The sequence below is a fragment of the Balaenoptera acutorostrata genome, chromosome 7 (genome assembly GCF_949987535.1).
Source record: "Balaenoptera acutorostrata chromosome 7, mBalAcu1.1, whole genome shotgun sequence".
NCBI lineage: Eukaryota > Metazoa > Chordata > Mammalia > Artiodactyla > Balaenopteridae > Balaenoptera > Balaenoptera acutorostrata.
Window position 1 is genome coordinate 14805299 of NC_080070.1, and position 23756 is coordinate 14829054.

At 45.2% G+C, this 23756-nt stretch overlaps 1 protein-coding gene across 2 annotated transcripts in view; it reads right to left on the bottom strand.

The window, feature by feature from the left end:
- Positions 1-22377, bottom strand: part of TBXAS1 (thromboxane A synthase 1) — a 153921-nt gene extending 131544 nt beyond the window's left edge. For both annotated transcript variants that reach the window (XM_057549832.1, XM_057549833.1), the window contains exon 1: positions 22139-22377. In XM_057549832.1, the coding sequence (XP_057405815.1) occupies positions 22139-22227 (89 nt within the window). In that variant the 5' untranslated portion in view covers positions 22228-22377. The remainder of the gene's footprint in view (positions 1-22138) is intronic.
- Positions 22378-23756: the final 1379 nt, after the last annotated feature.

Genomic DNA, 23756 nt, shown 5'->3' on the forward strand with positions numbered 1-23756 from the left:
AGCACTTGCTTCCCACTTTCCTTTAAATAAACTTAAATAAAAGGAAACTTTATGTCATGACCATAAATGAAAACCATTACCAATTCCATAAAGAAAAACTAACAGTAAAAATAAACACTTCGCAATGGGAAATTTTAAAGCCCGGGAAATCCCTAGAATAATCTCACTGGCCACGCACGGATGGTCCAGAAGGGCACTTCCAGGAAGACGGGGCTCTCGAGGCTGGTCCAAATAGGCCACATTTTAAAATGTGCTCTGTCTAGGTTGCCCTGGCTCAGCTCATAGTCTAACACCACGGCCAGAGAATGATGAAGGAAGCTCAGTCCTTTTTCAGAGTACACGTGGAGAATTAGTTCTAATGAACCTTGTTGTCCTGTATTTCATTTCTCAGAACCTAAGAGGGCTGGTCTGCATTTGACATTGGATTTATTACAAACTACGATAGCAGTTTACCCTCACGAAGGGGAATAGTCCTGGGAATGACATCCTTCATCACTGTTAGGGCTAATGGTAACCAACATGTTACAAGTGACACGTTACAAGAATCATCAGGTGGGGCTTTCTTGGTGGCGCAGTGGTTGAGAATCTGCCTGCCAATGCAGGGGACACGGGTTCGAGCCCTGGTCTGGGAAGATCCCACATGCCACAGAGCATCTGGGCCCGTGAGCCACAACTACTGAGCCTGCGCGTCTGGAGCCTGTGCTCCGCAACAAGAGAGGCCGCGACAGTGAGAGGCCCGCGCACTGCGATGAAGAGTGGCCCCCGCTTGCCACAACTAGAGAAAGTCCTCGCACAGAAACGAAGATCCAACACAGCCATAAATAAATAAATTAAGTAATTATTTTAAAAAAAAAATCATCAGGTGGTCATGAGAGTCTCCTACAAGCCAGCCATGTGCTGGGCGCCAGGGAAGCTGCAGGAACATGGCACTTACAGCCTAGTAGACCCGACACACATTCAATGGCTAATGCCAAGCAGTCAATTAAGCATTTACATTATGATCCTTGCAGCAAAGAAGCATCATGTGTCAGAGGATGTTCCAGCTGAAATGTGTTTTGATCACTTAAGAGCACTTCTTCTGTCCAACTGTTGGATGGTACATATCTGTTGAACTGGAAAAAAATGGCAAATGGTCCTCATGCTTATTATTTTCCCCCAAGGCTAGTTTTCAAAAAACAGGGCCCTCCAAAGCAAGCCAATTTCCAAAAGTCCATTAAACTGAGGACAGAGGTGTGAAAGCTGGCACAGTAAAGAAGAACTGTGTCACCCATAGCCGGTGAAGGTGCTGGAAGAGGCTGCTGCTTTGGGGGGGGGGTGTCCCGGGAGGCCCCTGAGAAGAGCAAGCTCTGGGGGTTCCTGTGGAGGAAGCACTGGGCACCTGCCTTAACACTGAGTGAGCTCTGCTTTCTAAGGTGTGCCTTCCGGAGCCCAGCCCGACCCAAGAAGACCAGCTGACACCTTCTAGGACCGAAGGCAGCAAGTGGTGCAGGAGACGCAAGAGGGAGGGGATATGGGGACATGTGTATACGTATAGCTGATTCACTTTTTTATACAGCAGAAACTATAACAACCATTGTAAAGCAACTATACTTCAGTAAAGATATAAAAAAAAAAAGGGCGGGGACTTCAGCCCCGCCTCTGCCTTAGTTCCCCATTTCTCTGCCACTTGTCACGGAAGGGTTCTGGAAGCCGCCTTGCCCTTTCGTGCCAGTGAGAATTAAAGGAGAAGAATGATGGAGATAGCACAGAAAGTAGTTTCACAATACAAATACCCACGCGACTCATCTTTCTGTTTTAAAAATAGAGCAGTTGAATTATGTGACAAGGCCAGGTGTCTGATTAGGTGTCTGATATTTATGAATATAAATTCATAGTTAGGTGTCTGATATTTATGAAACACTTCTGGATTTTTTTTTTAAGTATTGGTTATTTGACTGAATTTAACTAGACTGAGTTCCCCTTTCCCCCCACCAGAAAAACCAATGACATATATAAATGCAGCAAAAAATCTTCCTCAAAACCTCTCTTCTAGGTGGGGAGAGGAAAAAAAAGTCATGGCTTAGTGCATTAAAAAATATATTTATATTGGGATTGACATATATACACTATTGATATTACGTATAAAATAGATAACTAATGAGAACCTACTGTATAGCACAGGGAACTCTACTCAATGCTCTGTGGTGACCTGAATGGGAAGGAAATCCAAAAAGGAGGGGATATGTGTATACGTATAGCTGATTCACTTTGCTGTACAGCAGAAATTAACACAACATTGTAAAGCAACTATACTCCAATAAAAATTAAATGAGAAAAAAAATATTTATGGTAAATATTTTTTAAATAAAATATATTTTAATTTATTATAATATATTTAAATTTATAAATTTAATTTTATATGTTTATATATTTAAAAATGAAAACCTGCCTCTTTTATTTAGGCCTTGAATTCCTTACGTGTCAAGGGACTGTCAGCTCAGACGTAGCACCCTACAGAAGCCCCTGCCTCATCCCAATCGTCCCAGGAGCTGGAGGATTTGGCTCTTGTGAGGGAAAAAGCAAGCCAAAGAATTTCTTACCAACTCCCTTCAAGCAAGAATTTTGCTTCTGTGTTCCCCCAACGCCGAGTCCTGTAGCCCTGCCCACGAGAATGAGATTCTCATCCGAGAACCACAGGCAGCTTCTGGGTTCTAGAGACTCAAGTCACCCACGATGCATTTTTGCGGAGATGGAAAAATAACCAGGTCGTCCCAGATCAGCAGGAACATCGCCGCGAGACAATTTAAAAGACGCTCACTCCTCCCTGACAGGTAAGGGTCCAGGCCAGAGCCTGAGTTCGTTTCTATCTCTTCATCTGCCAATTAGTAGACTGGGCCTCACTGGTAATCGTGCTCTCAGGGTAATGGCTTGTTTAAGTAATCGATGAAGTTTGTTCTCACCGGGGAATCTTAGCACATCAAAAGATGTTGAGAAAGCCAAAACTCACCTAGAGTCTGAGTTAATCACTTTGTCAAACACAACAAAGGCTGTCTCGCTTTGCTAATAATCCCAAATGAGGTAGCAACCCTCAGTTAAATAAGGAAACGATGGTGTCTTTAATTAAGGTTTTAAAGAGCTCTGACTCGCTTTTTCACTCCCTTTATTTTTATGAGAATGTCGGGAAACCTGTGCAGAGCTGGTATCTTCCAAACCTCTCAAGTTCAGGAAGGGCGGGACAGCTTCCCTGAAGTTCATGGGAAGGGATCTGAGGGCTTTAGTGGAGCACAAGGTCAGTGTGCGTGGCTGTACCCAGCTCCGAGGAAGTTCATCCCGGTGTGTGCCCCCGCGTGAGCCCTAGTACCGCCCCCTGCTCCGGGCTTGGCCCCCGAACACGGCCCTCCTTCCCCCGCATCGCTGCCTCAGCCCTTCTGGACAGCACCTCAGAGCCCAGCTGCCCTCCAGATGCCTTTCTGATCCCACTTGTCTCTCGTAAGGCTCTTCCCAGGCGGCTGAAGCTTCGCCAGCCTCCCGACAGGCCCTCACCCCCTGGCGTCCTCCTCCCCTGCCTCCCGGAGCCCCAGGCCAGATCACGCAGGCAGGTCAGAGCCCTGGGGCCTGCGTGTCCAGAATAGAAGGCTGGACTTGGTGGTGTGTCGGTCTGAGCCCAGCTGCACAGTCTTTAAAAGGACTTGGACAACCTTAAGGCCACTTGGAAAGCCAATGAGTAGATGGGGGGATGGGGTCTGGAAGTGGCTCATCTCAGGTCAGCGATACTTAGAGAGTGTGGGTACCGTACAAAGGGTAAGACACATCTGACCCCCAGAGACTGCATCCTATGGAAAACAAATGGGCCGTGGGGAGGTTTCCCTTGGACTTGGGGAAGCCCTGATAACTGCCTTCCATGTACTTCTTATCTTACCTAATAACTCCCCATGGCTTCTAAACTGTGCCATTTTTGACTCTTCCCATCAAACCTCATCCGCAATCAATCACCATGTACTGTCAATTCTACCTTCAAACCACTTCTCTAGTGAGTTCTCCATACTTCTGACTGGCACTGCCCTATTTCAGGCCATCATTGTCTGTCCCTTGGGCATGGACTCAATAGAGTCCTGAATTGGCCTCCCAATCTCCAGTTTCTTCCCTCATCCACCAATCTGCCATCCATGCTAGTGCCAGAAGAATCTTGCTAACATGCACATCTGATCATGTTGTGGACCGGTTCAGAATTCTTCATTGGCTACCTGTCACTTTTAGACCAACGCTAAACTCCTTTATTTGGCGCAGAAGACCTTTGATGATCTGGCCCCAGCCCAACTCCTCAGCCTCGCTCCAAGTGATCTCTGTTCTCAAGCAGTCTTTCATGACTGCTAGTCATACATTGCTAGTTATACCGACTTGTTTCACCCTTCCAGGCTCTTACCCGTGCTCTTCTCCAGGGCCAGGATTAAGGTGACACAAGAGAGGCATCTAGGATGCAAAATTTAAGGAGGCACTCGCTCCCAGGGATGTGCAGGTGCTGACCCTGCCCCTACACGACCCTGAGAGTGAGTGCCTCCTTAAATCTTGTGTCCCAGGTGCCTGCTTACCTCACCCTGCTCCCAGCGTGCTCTTCTCTGCCTGGTGCACCCAGCCTTTTTCTCTACCTGGCAAGTCCTGAATTCAAGCCTCTGCTTGAGGGATGCCTCCTCCAGGAGCCCACCCAAGATTATTCTGGGCACACAGAGACATTCTCCTTGGCCACCGGCTCCCTCATGGTAGGGGGATTGCAGACAAAGAACAGGAGAACTTGGTGTATTGTTTGTAGGAATATAATCCTGCCTAAGTTCATTATTTACTGTACCTGGTTCTGTGTCCATCATGTGGGCTTAGTCATCTGTAGTTAATCCTTTTGTTTTTATGAAGTCCTTAAAGAACCCTTTAGATGTTGTGAAAGAGAGACATCTGCCTTGAGTGAACCCCAAAAGACAATTACATTTGAGCCCAGAGAAGGCAGAGGGGGCTACTTTTGCCTCTATATCCTGCATAATAATAGCGAACAGTTACAGACTATTTCCCAGGAGCCAGGAGCTGTTCTAAGTGCTTCACACATTAACTCATTTATTCCTGTCCACACTGTGTGGGAGGTGCTATTATGATCATCTTTGTTTTGCAGATGGGAAAACTGAGACTCAGAGAGATTAAGGCACTCGCCCAAGGCTGCACAGCTAGTAAGTAGAGGAGCTGACATTCAAACCCAGGCTGTCTGGCTCTGAGTCTGTGCCCTTAGCTAGTAGCCTCTGTGTCTCTCGTTTTACATTTGCAGAGCAGCAAATTGCCTAGAACTCGACCAGTCTACAAGACAGGGGGTGTGGGAAGCTTTGCTCACTTCTGTGGAGTAAGGACTCTGATGCCCCTGTGAAAAGACGGATGCCATTCACGGGACTCTATTATCCCCTGGGATCAAATAACTGATCAGATTTGCCACTGAGTCAGCAGGGCCCCAATACTTGAAACAAGGACAGGTCAATTTAAAGGGGAGACCTGGCCTGTGCAAAGAATAAAGGAACTGTTTTTTCGCCTGTTGAGTTTCAATATCCCTGAGTAGTCATGGGTAGGATAAGGAGCATTAGGTACTTGTACTAGGTGCACCGAATGACTCTAAGTTCTTTTATAACTAGCCTAGTAAGCATTCAGAAAATATTTGCCAGTTGGATTTGACATACATCTTCATAAACCCAGCCAATATTTCCAACTTTCTATTGCACTGTGACCTGCCCAATAGCCTGGAACAGGCCTAGGAAATCCCATTCTGCCTCCCAGTTTGGCGGATGACTTAAAGAACTTAGGCAATCAAAATAACAAAAGGATATTGTGAGTGTTTCAAAAATTATAATCCCATCGCATTTTGTTTGTTACTGTAATCCCCATATCTTTGTGTTGACCTAATTCTTGGCAAATTCACTCATTGGCCTTTGATGACCTCATAGCTACAGCGATCAACTGAAGGTCCAACTGGAAATTGTGTAAAACAAGGTCAAAAGGTGATACCCCAGTCTAAGGTCACCAAGATCTCAGTGCCTTTTGCTCAGTGATGTGGTTGGTTGTGGCTCTCACCCCCCTGGGCTCTGGACCAGATGTGCAGACCCACGGAACCTGCCTGACCATCTGCATGTCTGACCCATCTGTGTTTGGCCTCTTGCCTGCCTCCTGTGTTTTATAATGTCTCCCGTTACAGTCCCTGGTCCCAGTCCTGGCTCATCCTGGCCATTCCTATCTCATCGCCTGTATTGGTTATCTAGTGCTGTGTAACAAATTACCCCCAATGCCTAAGTGGCTTTAAACAGCAAACATTTGTCATCTCACATGGTTTTCAAGGGTCAGGAATCTGGGAGCGTGTTTCCTGGGAGGTTTGGGGGTTAGGGTTTCTCATGAGGATACTGTCAAGCTGTCAACTGAGGCTGCAGTGATCTAAAGCTTGCCTGGGCTTAGAGAATCACATTCATGCCCACTTATGTAGCTGTTGGCAGGCTTCACCATGTGGGCCCTCCGTAGGGCTGCTCATCATGGCAGCGGGCTTCCCCCTAAACAAGCAACCCAAGGCAGAGAGAGAGCCCAAGATGGAAGCCTCAGACTTTCATAACCTAATCTTAAAAGTGATATACCGTCACCTCTGCTGTATTCTGTTGGTCACTCGACTGACTCTGGAACAGTGCAGGAGGGGACTAAGCAAAGGTGTGAATACTAGGGGACAAGGATTATTAGGGACCATCTTGGAGGCTGGCTACCACATCACCTATGCCCCAGCATGAACAAAGTTGATTAAAGTACATCCTTCTTCCAAAGTTCCACCTTGGGTTTTTCCAGATGGTTACTAAAACTTATGAAGTCTATAAGCTGTTTCCTCCTATGAAGAGATGTAGTTGTTCCATTCTTCATTCCATAAAGTTGTTTTTAGTGCCTACTCTGTGCCAGATGCCATGGTACATCCCCAAGGGAATAGATATCTACTTGACTTTTACTGGAAAAGTAAAATCAGGGAAACTTCAAACTGAGGTGGAAACCATATGGCTGATAATAGCAGCTAACATTTATTAAGCATGTGCTATGGGCCAGGCATTGTACCAAACACTTTATAAACATGGTGGCCTTTAATCTCCACCAACATCCTTGTTATGTCCATTATACAGATGGGGAAACTGAGACATAGAGATCAGCCCCAGTGTCTGACACACTGGTCAGTGGCCAGCCCGCAGCCTAGGCCTGGTCTCTCTGACTGAACGGCCTGAGCCTCTAGCCAGGCCTCCGACTGGTCTGTTCTGGCTCAGCAAGGCTGATGAAGGGAAGGAGACTGCAGTCATCTTCTAGGGCTGCTGTAACAGTACCACAAACTGGGGGTTTACAACAACAGAAATTTACTCTCTCACAATTCTGGAGGCCGGAAGTCTGATATCAAGATGTCGGCCAGGCCAAGGTCAATCTGAGGCTCCAAGGGAAGACCCTCCCTTGCTCTTCCTAGCTTCTGGCATTTGCCAGCAATCCTTGGAGTTCCTGTGCAGATACATCATTCCAATCTCAGCCTCCATCCTCACATGATGTTCTCCTTGTGTGTCTGTGTCTTCACAACATCTTCACTCTGTGTGTCTCTGTGTCCAAATTCCCTCTTATAAGGACATCAGTCCTGGATTAGGACCCACTCTAATTCAGCATGAACTTAACTTGGTTGCCCCTAAAAACACACTATTTCCAATTAAGGCCACATTCGGAGGTACCAAGTGACCATGAATTTGGGGGTGGGAGGACACTACTTCACCCAGTACAAAGACCTTCAGAGCTGTCACCAGCCATGGGAAAGGCCAACACCTGGGTATGTGGATGGGGGCAGGTCTTCCTGTCTGCCCTGTGGTCAGAGGAGGCAACATGGAAAGAAACTGACTCTAATGAAAGAAAATGCTAATTCAAATACATTTTTCCTTGGCTCACTTTGAATGTTGGGCTTTGGGTTTGTTTGTTTGTTTGTGGGGATTTTTGTATATTGGGGTGTGTAGTTTTTGGTATTTATTATTAGTATGCTAACTAATCTATATTTTAGTTGTTTCAGTCAGCATATCCTTTTTATAGCAAAAAAGGAAATGAAAGCTTATGGCTGACTTTGGATTGCAAGAGCATGTCACTGCTGACATTCACCAGCAACTTCCTAGAGCAGAATGTACAAAAGCGTATGACAGGGAGGGGCATGGAAGTGAGATAAAAATCTCTTTTTATCTTTCAGAGCTCAAGTTCAGTTCACTGTGTCTAACAGGCCTTGTGATGCTGGCACTCACCCTTTCTCCTTTCACAGCCACTAGCCAGCACCAAGGGGTAGTTTCTGGAAGGGCAAGCGACAATCCTAAAACATATTTTTTCTTTAATAACTCAGTAGGGCCCCAGCGCCCATGAGAATACTTATAGTAATTCTGGAGCAATTTATGTTTTCAGCCATAGCCATGTCTTGGTATAACAGTATACATAAATGTTATTGCCAAGTATAGAACAATGAATTTGTCTCAAATGATACAGCTCACAGTCTATAAGGATATCCCCTGCTTGTTGTATTTCAGGGTATGGTGAACACACTAGGCTCTCTGCTTTCAGGCTTCCTCTGGTCTTTCTGGACTTCAGAAATGTTTTTCCTCAATCCTGCTTTTCCAGACTAGAATTGGGTCCTTTATGTGGCAGCTGCTCTCTTCCCTACCCCATCCCTGAATCAATATTTACTCTTCTCAGGGTACGTTGTAGCTCCATCATTGGTCAGTTTCTGATCTCTACTGCTTATTCAGCTAGATATTCTCGGGTTCATCCCCAGGCTCAGCCCAGGTCCAAGCTGAGCCCCTACACTGAGCTCACAACCCTGCTTTAGCCCTCTTGGTGCTAGTTCCTCACTTCACAGCCAAGACCCACTGTGACTCACCATCTCGGTGTCTCAGCTGGCAAACTTCCCATCAATGTCTGTTCTTTTTTCAGAGATCCTTGTTGTCATTTATGAAAAAAATCCAAACTTCCATTAGCTTTATGTTTTTGTTTTGTTTGCTCTTTGTTTGTTTTTATCTTTGTTTCCTCTTTTGTTTTGTCTAGTCACTCATGGCCTCTTTCTCTTTTGTCAGAGATCACAACCCACAAGTGCGATCTTCAAGTATGTGGTAGATTGAATCATTCCTCCCAACTCTTCATGCCCTCCCTTTATCAAAATTCTACATCATCAGCCTTTGTTCTATGACTTTGAAGTACCTCCCACTACAGTGGAGTCTTCTTCCCCAACTCATTAATGTTAGGCTTGGGCATGCGGCTTGCTTTAACCAAAGGAATATGGGCAAAAGTGACATTAAGCCACTTTAAGGCTGAGCCCTCAAGAGACATCGCTTATTTCCTGTTGCATTTCTTGCATCCCTGTGATCTATCATGAGCAGAACTTTCCTGAAGTATCCTCTTCAGCCTGCACCCCGTCAAAAACCCATGTGGAGCAGATCTGAACCCCACCCAAGCCTGGAACAGAACTACCCCAGCCAACACACAGACCATGAGAAAAATAAATGTTGTCGTTTGCCAGTGAGTTTGGGGTGGTTTATTACACAGTGTTATTTCAGCAATAGCTGACTGATACAGGGCAATTCTCTTCTCTAGACCTTCATTTCCTTATCTGTAAAATGAGGCCATTGGACTATATTTGAGGTGCTCAGCCTTTTCTCTACCCCTACACAACTGAGGGCCCTGCCGTAAACCCAACAGTAAGAAACTAAGCATATCAGAGTCAAATACTGCAAAGCACTAAAGAAAGAGAAGGATTGGGAAATGTGAATTCTGTTTAGGAACCAGGGACTTACTGGTGGCCTTGGAGAGAGTCGTTTCGGTGGGCAATGGAGCAGAAGAAGCCCCATTGTAGGGCTGAGGATAGATGGGAAGTGAGAAAGCGAGCAAGCGTGGGGTCTTGACTGGGTAGGGAAGGATGAGATGGAGTGGTGACAGAGGTGGAACACATAGTCGAAGAAGAGGTGGCTGTTGGTTGGCTGGCTCACTTGTATGTTTTAAGATGGGAGAGAACTGAACCTGCAAAGAAACGTTTGCAGTGGCATAATAAAGGGATAATGAAGGCAGGGGCTTGGACAAGAGTGTGCAGGAAACCAGAGGTCTGGTCTGTGAGAGAGAATAGAGTGAGAACTTACCAGGGTTTACTTACTGATTTGCTATGTATCATTCACACTTCAAGTTCTCAAACCCAAGGGTAAGGCAAATGTCAACCAGTGAAACAAAGGATACTCTTCTTTCCCAGTCACTTCTAAACCTGCTGCATTCTGGCGTCTGTTCTTACCACCTCCAACATCACCTAAAACTTCTTAGTTGCTAAATCCAGTAGGTATTTTTTAAACCCCATCTTACTTGTTCAAGACCAAAAGCTACCTAATGGTATAAGCCCAAGATCATTCAAAATGAGGCCACGTGTTTGACATATGGCTCTCTTCACTGTTCCCTTCAATGCAGTCCCGGAGATCATGTGAGAATTCCAAATGGTATTTTAAAACAATAAAATAAAAACCATGATCTACTTACCTAGCACCTATGCGATTATTGTGGAGTACAAGCCTGCAGTTAATAATGGGGTGACGATAGCTAACACTTACTGAGCATTAACTGTGCCCAGCACTGCTCTGTGTCCACTCATTTAATCCTTCCAGCACACTGTGAGGTGAGTACTGTTATTATCACTACTTAAAACTGGGGGAACTGAGGCACAGCGACCTTACAAACTTCCTTAAGGTCACGAAGCTAGCCAGGACTTGAACCCAGGCAATCAGGTTCCAAAGCCCAAGCGCTGGACCATTACCCATGTGGGGAAAGGCAGCCAAGAGTGAAGTGGTTTTAGTGTGTTTTTTTAAAGGCAGTGTTGATAAATTAACGTCGGCTAACGTGCTTGGGAATAGGTTATTTTCTTCAATGGGTTCCACAGTCACCTTTGCACTGAGATTTTGTTTAGCAAGCCTTCCCTCATAAACCGTGCAGAGATGAACTTCAACCCACAGCCCAGCCTTGCCTGAATTCTAAAGATGAAATCTTTTATTGAGATCCAGAGTTCCATTCAGTGAAATTTTGTTTTATAACATGTAGGGGTGGCAGCTGGCTGCAGTGATATGCATCAAGAAATAAATGGAAATTCTCTATGAGGATGTTCATAGCAACGAAGAACAGCTAACATGAATTTGTGTCTTCATATGCCAAGCGTGTGCCACACGAAATCCTATACACTGTCCCTCTTCATTCAGCTTCGGTCAACAAATAATTGAATGCCTATTACCCAGAAGAAATGTACAGGCACCGTGCTAGGCACTTAGGGGAAAGCTGAGTAAGACCCAGTCCTGCTCACCTTCTAATGGGGGAACCAGGGAAGTGGTACGAGAGAGAGAGAGAAGGTACCGGGTGTGGTAGGGCCAAGACCACAGGAGATGCGGGGCTCTCACGGGAATGAAGGGGCGAAGAGCACCCCAGGAGAGGGAAGGAAATTGAGGGCGAACAGCATGGCATGGGGAAGGAACTGTGAGCGCTGGAGAGCCAGATGCCGGGTGAGGAGGTGACCAGGCGGAAGTGGATGGGACCAGGTCAGAGAGGGCCTCCCGCGCCAGCCAGGGAGAACGGTTCCCCAGGCGGGGAGGGCCACGGGAGGGTTTTCTGAAGCAGCGGTGAGATTCTGGTGTGTTCTTCCAGCTACAGAGTTGGAGGACAAATTTGAGGGGCACAAGACACGAGGTAGGGAAACCAGTTGGGTGTCTATTTCCAGCCAAGGGATGCTCTTGAAATCCCGAACTACAGGAGTAGAAGAGCAGAAAGAGGGGAAAGAGGGATTCAGGCACCACTTAGGAAACAAGACTGGGTTAACTGTGAGGGGTGAGGGAGAGCTGGCCTGGGGGGCCGGGTGGAAAAGATGCCGTACGCTGAGAGCCAGGGACTGTCAGCCCTCTCTTATCAGTGAGGAAACTGGCAAGGATGGAGTGACTTGCCCAAGGTCCTCCACTGGAAAAAGTGTATCTGCCCTCATCTGGAAAGGACTTGCTGATTTCCACAGTGCCATATTTCTCCTAAGAACTTCCCAATTATCTCCTTCTATCCTTCCTTATATCATGAGACGATGTTACCAATTTTGGTCACTCTCTGTGTACAGACAGGGTTGAAACCATTAAATGTATAACTGACTAAGCTTTACAATGCTTACGGCCTGGGCTTCCCGGATGCCTATTGATTGGCGAAGATAGGAAGGGGGTACGTGAGACATTTTCAACATTGCAAAGAGCCTAAATGTAAATTGTGCCTTTATTGACAATAAGATTGTGCAGGTTAACTAAAATGTCAAGTTTCTTTGCTTCGCAGTAGAATTATAACTTGGTACACTAATGCTGGCTCTCTCATTGATCACTGTTCTCATTGGCAGGGCTTCCATCGGCTTGTCTTTGAATAATTAAAATGGGAAAATAAATCATTCATTACTTAAATATACATCATTGTTTGGACAATAGAACACAGGACCTATGGGTAAATAATATAAACAGTAGATGTTGGTGAAGAGTTTAGATAGCGGTGCTTTGAACTGTGGGGATTAGCGGTTAATAAAACAGTGAAGAAGGAAGTATTTGTCCTTTGATGCGTCTGCTGGGGGCTGGATGTCTCCCCTTCCCTACACTGTGGTCAGGACACCCCGCTCACACACCAAGTGTTCTGTGCTCCCCACATACCTCATCTTCTAAATGGCTGTGTCCTGCTTTCTATCCCATCCCTTCCTTTTGCATCAGAGCCTTGCTCTTTGATTTCTAACGTGACAGTTACTTAATGTATCTGAGTTCGTGGGCATGTGATCCATAGCCCATCAGTGAGGTAGAACCAGCACATAGCCTAGAAAGCCTTCAGCATTCAATGAGGGTATGAACTAAGAAGGAATTTATTTACCCTTTCAATGACCCGCATGCAAAGCATTCTGCCAGATGTTGAGAACGTGGTGGCACTAGTGTGCTAGTCAGAGGGAGACTGGCTCGCACGCGCACGTGACGGCAGTCGTTTGGCAGCAGCGTCATGATTGTGATCATTAACGTTTACTGAGCAGCTACTATGCACAAGGCACTCACCGGCTTAAGATTCAGCCCCTGCCCTCAGGGCCTTATCATCAGGCTAGGAAATAGGACACAGGCATGAACAATAGACTAATACAGTGAGGGCCAAGAGACAGCAGGCACTGCTGGAGTTCAAAGGAGGCCAGGCTCTTGAGGGCTGGCCTGGCTAAGGAGACGTTCAGGAAGAGCAACGTTTGGACAAGGTTTTGAGGGGTGGGTGGGATTTCATTTAAACAGAGAGGGGAAGGCATTTGGGCAGCAGGGACCGTGATGTGCAGGTAGAGTGTGGAGAGAAGGGACGGAGGAAGGAGGCTCGGGGAGGATTTCAGGGCACCTTCCAGCTCAGAGGGCAGAGGCAGCTGCTGGGTTTGGTGCCCGGAGCTGGCTCTCTCCGGGGCGTTCTGGGCAGGGCTTGGGAAATGGGGTTTTGGTTGAAGCCACTCTTGGTAGAGGTTGGCCTGCTGTCATTCTCTGACACCATTTTCCCAGAAAACTTTGAGCAAAAAAAGCCATCTGTTTCTGGGACCATGTTCAGGAATTTCCATCTGCTGAGGCGAAACCTAAGAAACACACCTTCTCAAGGCCACCCAGAGGTTTAGGATGGCCCCGCAGGGTAGCCCAGTGCCAGGCTCTGCCTGGGGGCCCAAAGACACCTGAGACAGTGGGGGTCTGGGGGTCTCCCCACTCAGCTGATCCTCCTCCCCTCCCCCACCCCCAGGACATTGTGCAGCGTCACAGATTTCTGGCAAACCAGGGACAAAGTGGCGCTTAATATTTGAAGCTCCAATCCACAGCAGTGTGAGACCTGCCCCCTGTCCCTGCTCTCCCCAAAGTCCCGCCCCCTTGTTGAGACGTATGTCATTTTTACAAACAGAAACAAGTCCTTGCCATGCTGTTCAGGTTCCCAAAGATGAGGCCCTTGCCCTCAGTGGCAGATGACAGCCTATTTGGTAGGTTGTTATCATGGTATTCAGGGGTGGAGGGGAGGGTCCATTCAGTGGCTTTATTTCTGGAAGAACCACTGTCCTCCCAGGAGAGTAGCACCAAGCATTGACTCAAGCAGCTCTGTAAGGCACCGACATAAATCCGATGGTCTGCTTTGTTTATAGAATGAATGAGATTCTTCTTTCATCTCTGACCAAAGAGTCGATGCTACCAATTCCACAAGCCTGAATTCCTTACAAGATAGGAAGAGGTATAACCATAAGGGTTAAGATTATTGCTGTTGTTTTCTTTAAAACAAAGCTAAACTAAACTAAGAGCAACTCATAGGCCCAATGAGTGTGGCCTGACAGAATCCCCTGGCTTCCAGAAATGCCTCATAAACTTCTCAGTAAAGAACAACAAGTCTTATTGTTTTATAATCATATTTTGTTTTGGATTAAAAATAATATTACCCTGTCTAATCACCTAGCTGCCAAAATTTGGTCTGTTTTTAAAAAATCAATCCCTTCTCAACAAAGACGATGATTTGTTGCCTTGAGGGCGGTCAAAAAACCACATTCACACACTAAGGACCGTTCCCAAAGAAAAGTGCTAAGAATGTGTTTTCTGATATGGCATATCTTCAGTAAGGGTATAGCCTATCAGGAAACTGCCTTTGAAGGTCATAAAATTCATTTGGCTGTATAAGTTCTGATGTGTATGCTAAAATAATCAGTCACCTTACTTTATAATCACAACTTGTACTCTCGTTCTGGAAAATCAATAAAGTGAGAAGGCTGGGGCTATTGTGTATAGCTATTTAAAAGAGAGAAAACAAAAAATAATATTCTGTGAAAATGGTCCTCAAGGAAACACAGACCTAGTTTTCATAAGCGGGCTCAATTTTATCTCCAAGCTCATCACTGAATTATTAAACTGAAATACCCATCATATCCTAGACAAAAGCACAAAAAATAAAAAAAGGCAAATAGCATTCATCCTTCTCTACATGCTCTGGGACAGTGGAAATTATCCACAGCCTTTAAAATGTATTTCTAAAATGCATCTATTAGTCACACTCTGAATGGTCTGTTCCACCAAATGTTACAAACCCCCATGTTGCCTTCACCTGTGATACTTGCCCACCTAAAATGTCCACCCTCCTCTTCTCTGCTAATCCTTCCCTGCATTTCAAGACCTAGACCAAGACCTTTCTGCTTTCCAAAGCCACCTGTGACTGGCTGGAGACCCAGAAAGGCTGAAGGATTGGGGCTGGAAGGCGAGAAGCAAGAATCATGCACGAAGCTAAAAGGCCCCCAAAAGCCACTTCTGGAGAGTATTTCCAGGCTCCTGGGACAATCAGCACCATAGGAACTGCCACTGAGGAAGAGTAGGGGGCCCAGGCAGGAGAGGGAGCGGTCACTAGTGGACCCATTGGGTCTTATCTGACTTCTTTTTCACCACCAGCAGCAGCAGCAGCTGCATTCAGCACAGACCAGCCCAAGCAAGACCATCAACAGATGAAGCAGTCATGGAGTAAATCTAGAAGGTACTGGGTGGCCTTTCATTTTGTTCAGTGTTTCCTTTGCTGTGCAGAAAATTTTAGTTTGATGCAGTCCCACTGACTTATTTGTGCTTTTGTTGCCTGTGCTTTTAGTGTCGAATCCAAAACCTCATTGCCAAGACCAATGTCGTGGGGCTTTTTCTCTATGTTTTCTTCTAGGAGTTTTACAGTTTCAGGTCTTACATTTAAGTTGTTAATCCAATTTGAGTTTGTTTGTTTGTTTATGGTATAAGATAAGGGTCCAATTTCATTATTTTGCATATGATTATCTAGTTTTCCCAACATCATTTATTGAAGAGACTATCCTTTCCCCATTGTGTATTTTGAACCCTTTGTCAAAAATTAATTGACCATTTGTGTCTGGATGTTTTATTCTGTTCCATTGATCCATGTGTCTGTTTTTATTCCAGAACTGTACTGTTTTGACTACTATAGCTTTGTAATATAGTTTGAAATCAGGAATTGTGATGGGGAATTTCCTGGCTGTCCAGTGGTTAGGACTCTGTGCTTCCACTGCAGGGGGGCACAGGTTTGATCCCTGGTCAGGAACTAATATCCCACAAGCTGCATGGCCCAAAAAAAAAAAAAAAAAAAAAGGAATTGTGATGCCTCCAAATTTGTTCTTCTTTCTCAAGATTGCTTTGACTATTCAGAGTCTTTTGTGGATCCATATAAATTTTAGGATTTTTTTCTATTTCTGTGGAAAATGCCAGTGGAATTTTGATAGGGATTGCATTGACTCTGTAGATCACTTTGGGTAGTGTGAACATTTTAACAATATTAATTCTTCCCATGCATATACACGGGATATCTTTCCATGTATTTTGCAACCTTTTCCGTTTTTTTTCATCAGTGTCGTATAATTTTCAGTGCATAGATCTTTTATCTCCTTAGTTAAATTTATCCTTAAGTAGTTTATTGTCTTTGATGCTATTGTAAATGGGATTGATTTCTTTTTCAGATAGTTTGTTGTTAGTAAGTAGGAATACAACTGATTTTTTTTTTTTTAAAGGATTTTCTTTTATTTATTTATTTATTTATTTATTTATTTTTGGCTGTGTTGGGTCTTCGGTTCGTGCGAGGGCTTTCTCCAGTTGCGGCAAGCGGGGGCCACTCTTCATCGCGGTGCGGGGACCGCTCTTCATCGCGGTGCGCGGGCCTTTCTCTATCGTGGCCCCTCCCGTTGCAGGGCACAGGCTCCAGACGCGCAGGCTCAGCAATTGTGGCTCACGGGCCCAGCCGCTCCGTGGCATGTGGGATCTTCCCAGACCAGGGCTCGAACCCGTGTCCCCTGCACTAGCAGGCAGATTCTCAACCACTGCGCCACCAGGGAAGCCCACAACTGATTTTTTTATGTTGATTTTGTATCCTGCAACTTTAATGAATTCATTAATTAGTTCTAACAGATTTTTGTGAGTCTTTAGGATTTTGCGTATATAAGATCATATGCTCTGCAAACAGAGGTAGTTTTACTTCTTCCTTTCCCATTTGGATGCCCATTGTTTCCTTTTCTTGTCTAATTGCTCTGGCTAGGACTTCTGGCATTATGCTGAATAAAAGCGACAAGAGCATTCTTGGCTTGTTACTGATCTTAGAGAGGAAACTTTCAGCTTCTCACTGTTGATTATGGTGTTAGCTGTGAGTTTGTCATATACTATGGCCTTTTTCATGTTGAGGTACATTCCTTCTATACCTAGTTTGTTGAGAGTGTTTATCATGAAAGGAAGTTGAATTTTGTCAAATGCTTTTTCTGCATGTATTGAGATAATTATAGGATTTTTTATCCTTCATTCTGTTAATGTGGTGTATCGTGTTTATTGATTTGTATATGTTGAACCATCTTGCATCCCAGAGAGCAGTGGTTTCTTTTAAATATGGTCTGTGATTAGATGTAGGTCTAGAATTAGAATCCAGTTTTTCCACATGTAAAGCAAGCTCTCTGAGAAAGAAACTTCCAAGTACAGGGATGGACTTTTTCATTGTAGTCTTAAGTCTTAATAATCACCATTCACAATTTAATTTAACCTGGTCTTAGAATGAGACTAGATCAGAACACTAACTTACCCTGATTCCTATTTTAATGTCCATTTGATTTATACCTCTGGGTCTTGGGCTCCTGAGATTTAAATGCAGCTTGGCGTTGAAAGCCCTTCCACCTTCCCAAGACAACTCTTCTCAATTTCCACCATATTTATATATTTAACTGCTTTGACTGTTTAGTTACTTAATGCAACAACGACGGTTTACTTTTCTCACTGCTTCATCAGCCAAGAAGCTCCCTGATTACTCCAAACTCCCTGTACATTCCACTCTGCTGTAGAAATAGTTAGCTAACAGTCTCAAGACCTCCATGCCCAAAGCATAAAACTGCTTTCCTCTTCAGCACTAGAGAGGAGCAATTCCCTGCTCTTTTTTAGTAAAATGTCTCTTTTTTTGCTCAATAACTGATATTCATTTACAAAAAGAATATGGAAGATACAGAAAGACTAAAGGAAGAAAAAATATCACCCATAGTCCCACCATTGGAAGAAAACCACTATTAATATCGGGGCTATTTCTTTATATTCTTTCTCTCTTTCTCTTTTTTTTTTTTCTGGGTACATGAATTTTTTTATTGCAATATAATTCACATGTCATAAAATTCATCCTTTTATTAAAGTATGTGATTCAGTGGTTTTAGTACATTCACAGTGTTGTGCAACCATCAACATCGTCTAATTTCAGAACATTTTCATCAGCCCCAAAAGAAACTCCATACCTATCAGCAGCCACTCCCTTCTCCCCTCCTCCAGCCCCTGACAACCACTAATCTACTTTCTGTCTGTATGGATGGGGCAGATGAATTTGTACATAATTATATAGGGAGTCCTTACACTCTTTCTTAATAAACAAACCCTCATCTTACCAAAAGCTGCCAGTTCGTAGGTACGCTTGAAAGTTTAAATACACTATACTTAAGATTGCCTCTACCACTATTCAACTCACACAACTTATTTCTTGTACATCAAATCTCTTCCGGAAGTCAGCATTTCCAACAATTTTATACAGAAAAAATGAGTTTTAAAAATGTTTTATCACGGGTTTAGATCACCTTCGCATGTGCTTCATGCGCTTCTAGCTAATGTATTCTACATTCCAGCTCATCTCCAGCCCCAGCGGAACAGCCCTGATCTCCTCAGACCCCAGTGCACACGGCTCAGCCTCATAACTGTCAATTTAAGTGACTGTCATCAAAAAATTGTGTCAAATGCAGTTTGGGGAAAACTATCAAAATATACTATGCCTATGTTATATTAATCTCTTTTTAGATGAAATTGACTCTTTTGTCTTCTTTCTAAATTCACACAACACTTAACAATTAAGAAGTGTTTATTAAGTACATGCCATGGTCTTGCTGTACAAGGTGAGTGGAGATTCAAAAACAGTGTACTTGTAACAATTAGAAACGTGGACACCAAGTTGGTCCAAACTGAAAACACAATAGGCTTTCAGGAAAAGGGTGATGCACGTGGGCAGAAGAATTAGATTTGTATTGAGCTGTGACGCCTAAGAGAAGAACCAGCAAGAAAATATCAGCGGATGGAAATTCCCTGGCAGTCCAGTGGTTCACTGCCCAGGATTGGCCCGAGTTCAATCCCTGGTCGGGGAACTAAGATCCCGCAAGCTGCATGGTGCGGCCAAAAAAAAAAAAGAAAGAAAAATGCCAGAGGAGATTCGAGCCAACATTTATTAGGCACCAACTGCATGCAAGGGGGGGTGGAGATGAGAGTGATGAGGAAGTCAACAGTGAGTGGGACTTCTCAGTGTCTTGGGCAAACAGGAGAAGCTTCCCTGAGGAGGTGCCCCTGAGCTCCTTGAAGGAAAGAGGGGAGGAAGGGGATTCGAAGCATGGAGACCAGCAAGGGCAGAGGCACGGACGCCTGCAGCAACGTGACTGTTCACAGAACTGCCAGGCCCACAGGTTGGGGTCAGAGCCTGGTGGATGAAGTTGCTGAAAGAGTCAAGGACCAAACCCTACATCCCGGGTGCTGGGCTGATGAATGTGTACTTCTTCACTTTACCTGCATTAAACCAGATGCTAGAAGAACATCTGAGTCATGGACAGAAGTTTCCAGAACTGCAATGAGATACAGGACCTCGGTCCTGCCTTGAAAGAACACCTAGACTGGTTGAGCAGGCAAGAAGTGGTCCTCCTCATGTTACCTTCCCAGAGTCAAGGCTCTCATTGCACGCTTGCCTGGTCCAATGGCAGGGGGAACTCTTAAAGGAAAGACTAAGGAGTTTAAAAGTTCAGAACAGCACCCTCCACAAGATCTCCTCGGGGGCCACATGGCTGTGAGGGTCTCTCCACCCCCAGCTCTCCCAGAGCACCCCTCTGTCTCCCACATGCACCCTGTCGAGAAAATGAAGCTGGAGGGAGGCCCTGCCGCATTCAAGCTGATGTTTGTTGCTCAGGGGCTACCTGGAGTCTTGCCTGGAAGACGAGGGTTGAGAGCCCAAGGATGGTGACCTTGAACTGATCAAGGGATAGACCCAGGAGCACCAGAGCCATGGCCACAGCCATGGCTGCTCCCTCCTGCTGCCTCCTTCTCTTCGGCGTTATCCTCAACAGACACCGAGCTCACCCAGAACCTCCACGTCTCCCCAGCCTTGGGCATCTGATCCAGACCTCCTGTTTTCTGACCTTGTACCAGGGCCTCACGCCATGCCTGGCACACATGAACAAATCAATAAATATTTTTGCAAGAACAAATAGAAGTCGGCCCTCACTTCCTATTCACCGTCTCTGCTTCATGCATCTCTTATCTCTGTGTCTTTGACGCAGGTTATTAGCATGGCCCCAGAACAGATTGCAAATGCACAACTGCCTTGCTGAATGGTATGGTGTTATTGGCTGTGACTCTGATCTACGCTGATTAGAAACACCCAGTTACAGCCAACTTATCAGTCAGGACACATGCCCCTTTCCGTGACCAGAGCAACATTAATGTACGCAATTCACTCATCCATTCATCAGACATTTATCGAGGTCGTACTGTATATCAGGCACTGAGCTGGAAATCAAGACTACGGAAATTAAAAAGACCCAATAAAGACAGAAACAGAAGTGCAGCGAAGTGTGCAATAGAAACAATGATGCTGTGAGACCACCTGGAGGCCTCAGGTTGGACACACTTTGAGAATCACAATCAGAGCACAGCTGTCGATGAGAAATTAATATTAATAAGCATATTAATGAGAAATTTTAAATATACCTGAAGCACTGAAGACTTATTTTCCTCTGCGTTTAGGTTATATAAATGATAGTTAATGATAGTGGCTGACATCTACTGAGCACCCACTCACTACGTGTCAGGCACTGTGCTAAGTGCATCTCATCTCTGAGCAGAAACTGAGGTGGATGAACGGAGTGGGGTGGGAGAGGAGGTACCACTTGCTCCTGGGTTTGCATGTGGCTGGTTTCAAGGCAAGATAAGCCACACTGAAGAAAGTTCAAAAGATAATTAAACCAGTTAGAAAGCAAAACAGCACTGGGACTGAAGCTGGGCTTCAGAGCCAATTTGCAAGAGGTAATTTCATCATCCTAGAACATCAAACGTGAATTCCATTTTCAGCTATGCAAATTCCAAAAGAATAATACCTCACATTTGCATAATGCTTGATGCTTTTCAAAGTGCTTTCCCAGTTATTAATCTAGAGGAGGCTTTATTACTACCGGAAACATAAATTGAAATTCTGTTCAAACTGAAGTTCTCCATTATTTTTTCCACTTTCCCCTCAAAAACCAGAGCCGCCTAAATCCAGGTGCTTTTGATGGAGCGGGTAACTTTAATAAGTTTTACCGGCAGGGTGAATATGCACAAACAGAACATATTGTGGGGCCTTCCATCCAGCCTTCTATCAAGCCAGACTTCAGAAAACCTCCTGTTGAATTAACTAAATCATGGGGGGTTACTCCCAGTTTAAATTTGAGATTCTCCCAGGGTCTCAGACTTTGCGGCACTGCACACACTACGTTCGTTGGAATCCACTCCCTTCCATCAAATATTACAAAATGAGGAAATTAGTTCCACCACTTTGCCCTTAAACCTACAGAAATCCCTGTCAATGACATTCTACGAAGTGGCCCACGTTGCCAGACAGCTCCTATATCTTTTTTTGTTTTTAATGTCATCAGACCCAAGAGGCTGAATCTGCTGTAAATCCAACCTGGGGAGAGGATCTTAGAAAAATGAGGTGAGAAGATAGGATGGGGGTGCAAGGAGATACTTCTCCCCAAACCTTTCCAATTTGTTGCTTTTTCCATCTCTTTCAAACTTAATTATGTGTAGCGTTCTCAGCCACATATCACCGGTCTTTCCTGACACCTCCGTCTCGTGCATTTGAGCAAAAGATTAACCTAGCTGTTTGCTTTCAATTCTGAAGCTGTGTTAATACTCAACTCCCTCTAGATTAGAGGGGAAGAAAAATACACTCCCACATACCCCACCCCGGCTCCAGCATGTCTCCACGGCTGCTATTCCTGACAATGTCACGGTCATCGGAACATGCTGGCTGCACTTACCACTTCAGGAGAACCAAGAGGACCACTGACAGGGCCACCATCACCATGGGGCCACTGGCTTCCAGTCCGAGGAACCCCAGGACTTCCATTGTTCCTCAGAGACCCTAGAGGGGTGGTCCTCCAGAGGAAAGAGTGGGGCTGGTCCTCCAGAGGAAAGAGTGGGGGTGGTCCTCCAGAGGAAAGAGTTACAGGAACCACGATCTGCAGATGAAAGACATAGGCAACCAAGAAAACATCACATCAAGTGTGTCCCTGAAATGTGCTCTTTCTCAGAAGTGTCTCCTTATAAAGAGGAAGGAAGAGGAGGGAAAAACAAAGGGTTTCAGTGTAAGGCAATGAATCAGCAACTTTATTTTCTTGATGACTGTACAGTCAATAAACATTTACATTAACTTCCCCGGGGAAGCAGCAGCAGAACTGGCTCCCTGTTTGCTGGGAAAGAAAATGGTTGCAACCATAGATTTCTACGGTGACAAGTAGTCCTTAAAGAAAGACTCCTCTTTTAAAAAATTAATTTGTAATTAAATGATGATAGGGGTGAGGAGACTGAATGTCCCAGAAAAATTTGAGGCCAGACATCAGCCTGATGAAGAATGCTGGCTGCACTGAGGACATCCATCCCATTAAGTTCATTCATTCCTGGGGTCCACTGACACCTGTCGGTTCAGTGGGGTCCCTGGTGACTGCCTGTTGGGACAGACTGAAGATCTTGCCTCGGGTCAGCCCTCTCATCGTGAGTTGGAGGATTTCTTAAACGTCTAATAGCATATCCATTGGCTCATGTATGGGTCCTTTGTTCTAGCTCTGAGCTTATCTGACTAAGGTAGACAGAATTATTTTTTGCTTATTAGTCAGTGTATGATACCTTTAGTAACTGGAAGGGTGTTTCAGAGAGGAAATCATTCACTCACCATGACACTCATTTGTTTATTCACCACGTATGGGGGCCAGGCTCTGTGCTGAGTTTACAGTGTTTGGAAAATAGAAGTACTGGACTCTGGAGAATTTTCTCTGGGGAGAAACAGACAGTAAACAGGTAGACAAAGAAATAAGTAATTGCAAGTTGAGAACGGTGCTGTGAAGGTTGTGAACATGGGGCTGTGACTGGGGATAACTGGGGTAACCCATTAAGAGAGTGTGGGAGGAAATCTGTCCGAGGAGGAAAGCTTGAAGCTGAGAGTCTCAGGTGAGGAGGAGATCGTCCAGTAAAGAGCCGTGGGCAAAGCCTTCAGGCCAAAAAGGGTGACAAGATAAAGGCTCTAAGGGGAAGAAGTCCCCTCGTTGTGGGAACTTGAGAGAGGCCAGTGGGCCCGCTGGGGGAGCAGCTGGGGGAGGTGGAGACATCGACAGAGACCAGACAGCTCAGAGCCACGGTGAGAAGCCTGGGCTTCATTTGATGTGCAACTTAGCAGTTTAGTGTGGTCGTATTTCTTCTTCATTTTTTTAAATACATTTATTTATTAATTTATTTGTGGCTGCGTTGGGTCTTCGTTGCTGCACGCGGTCTTTCTCTAGTTGCGGCGAGCGGGGGCTACTCTTCATTGCAGTGCACGGGCTTCTCATTGCAGTGGCTTCTCTTGTTGTGGAGCATGGGCTCTAGGCACACAGGCTTCAGTAG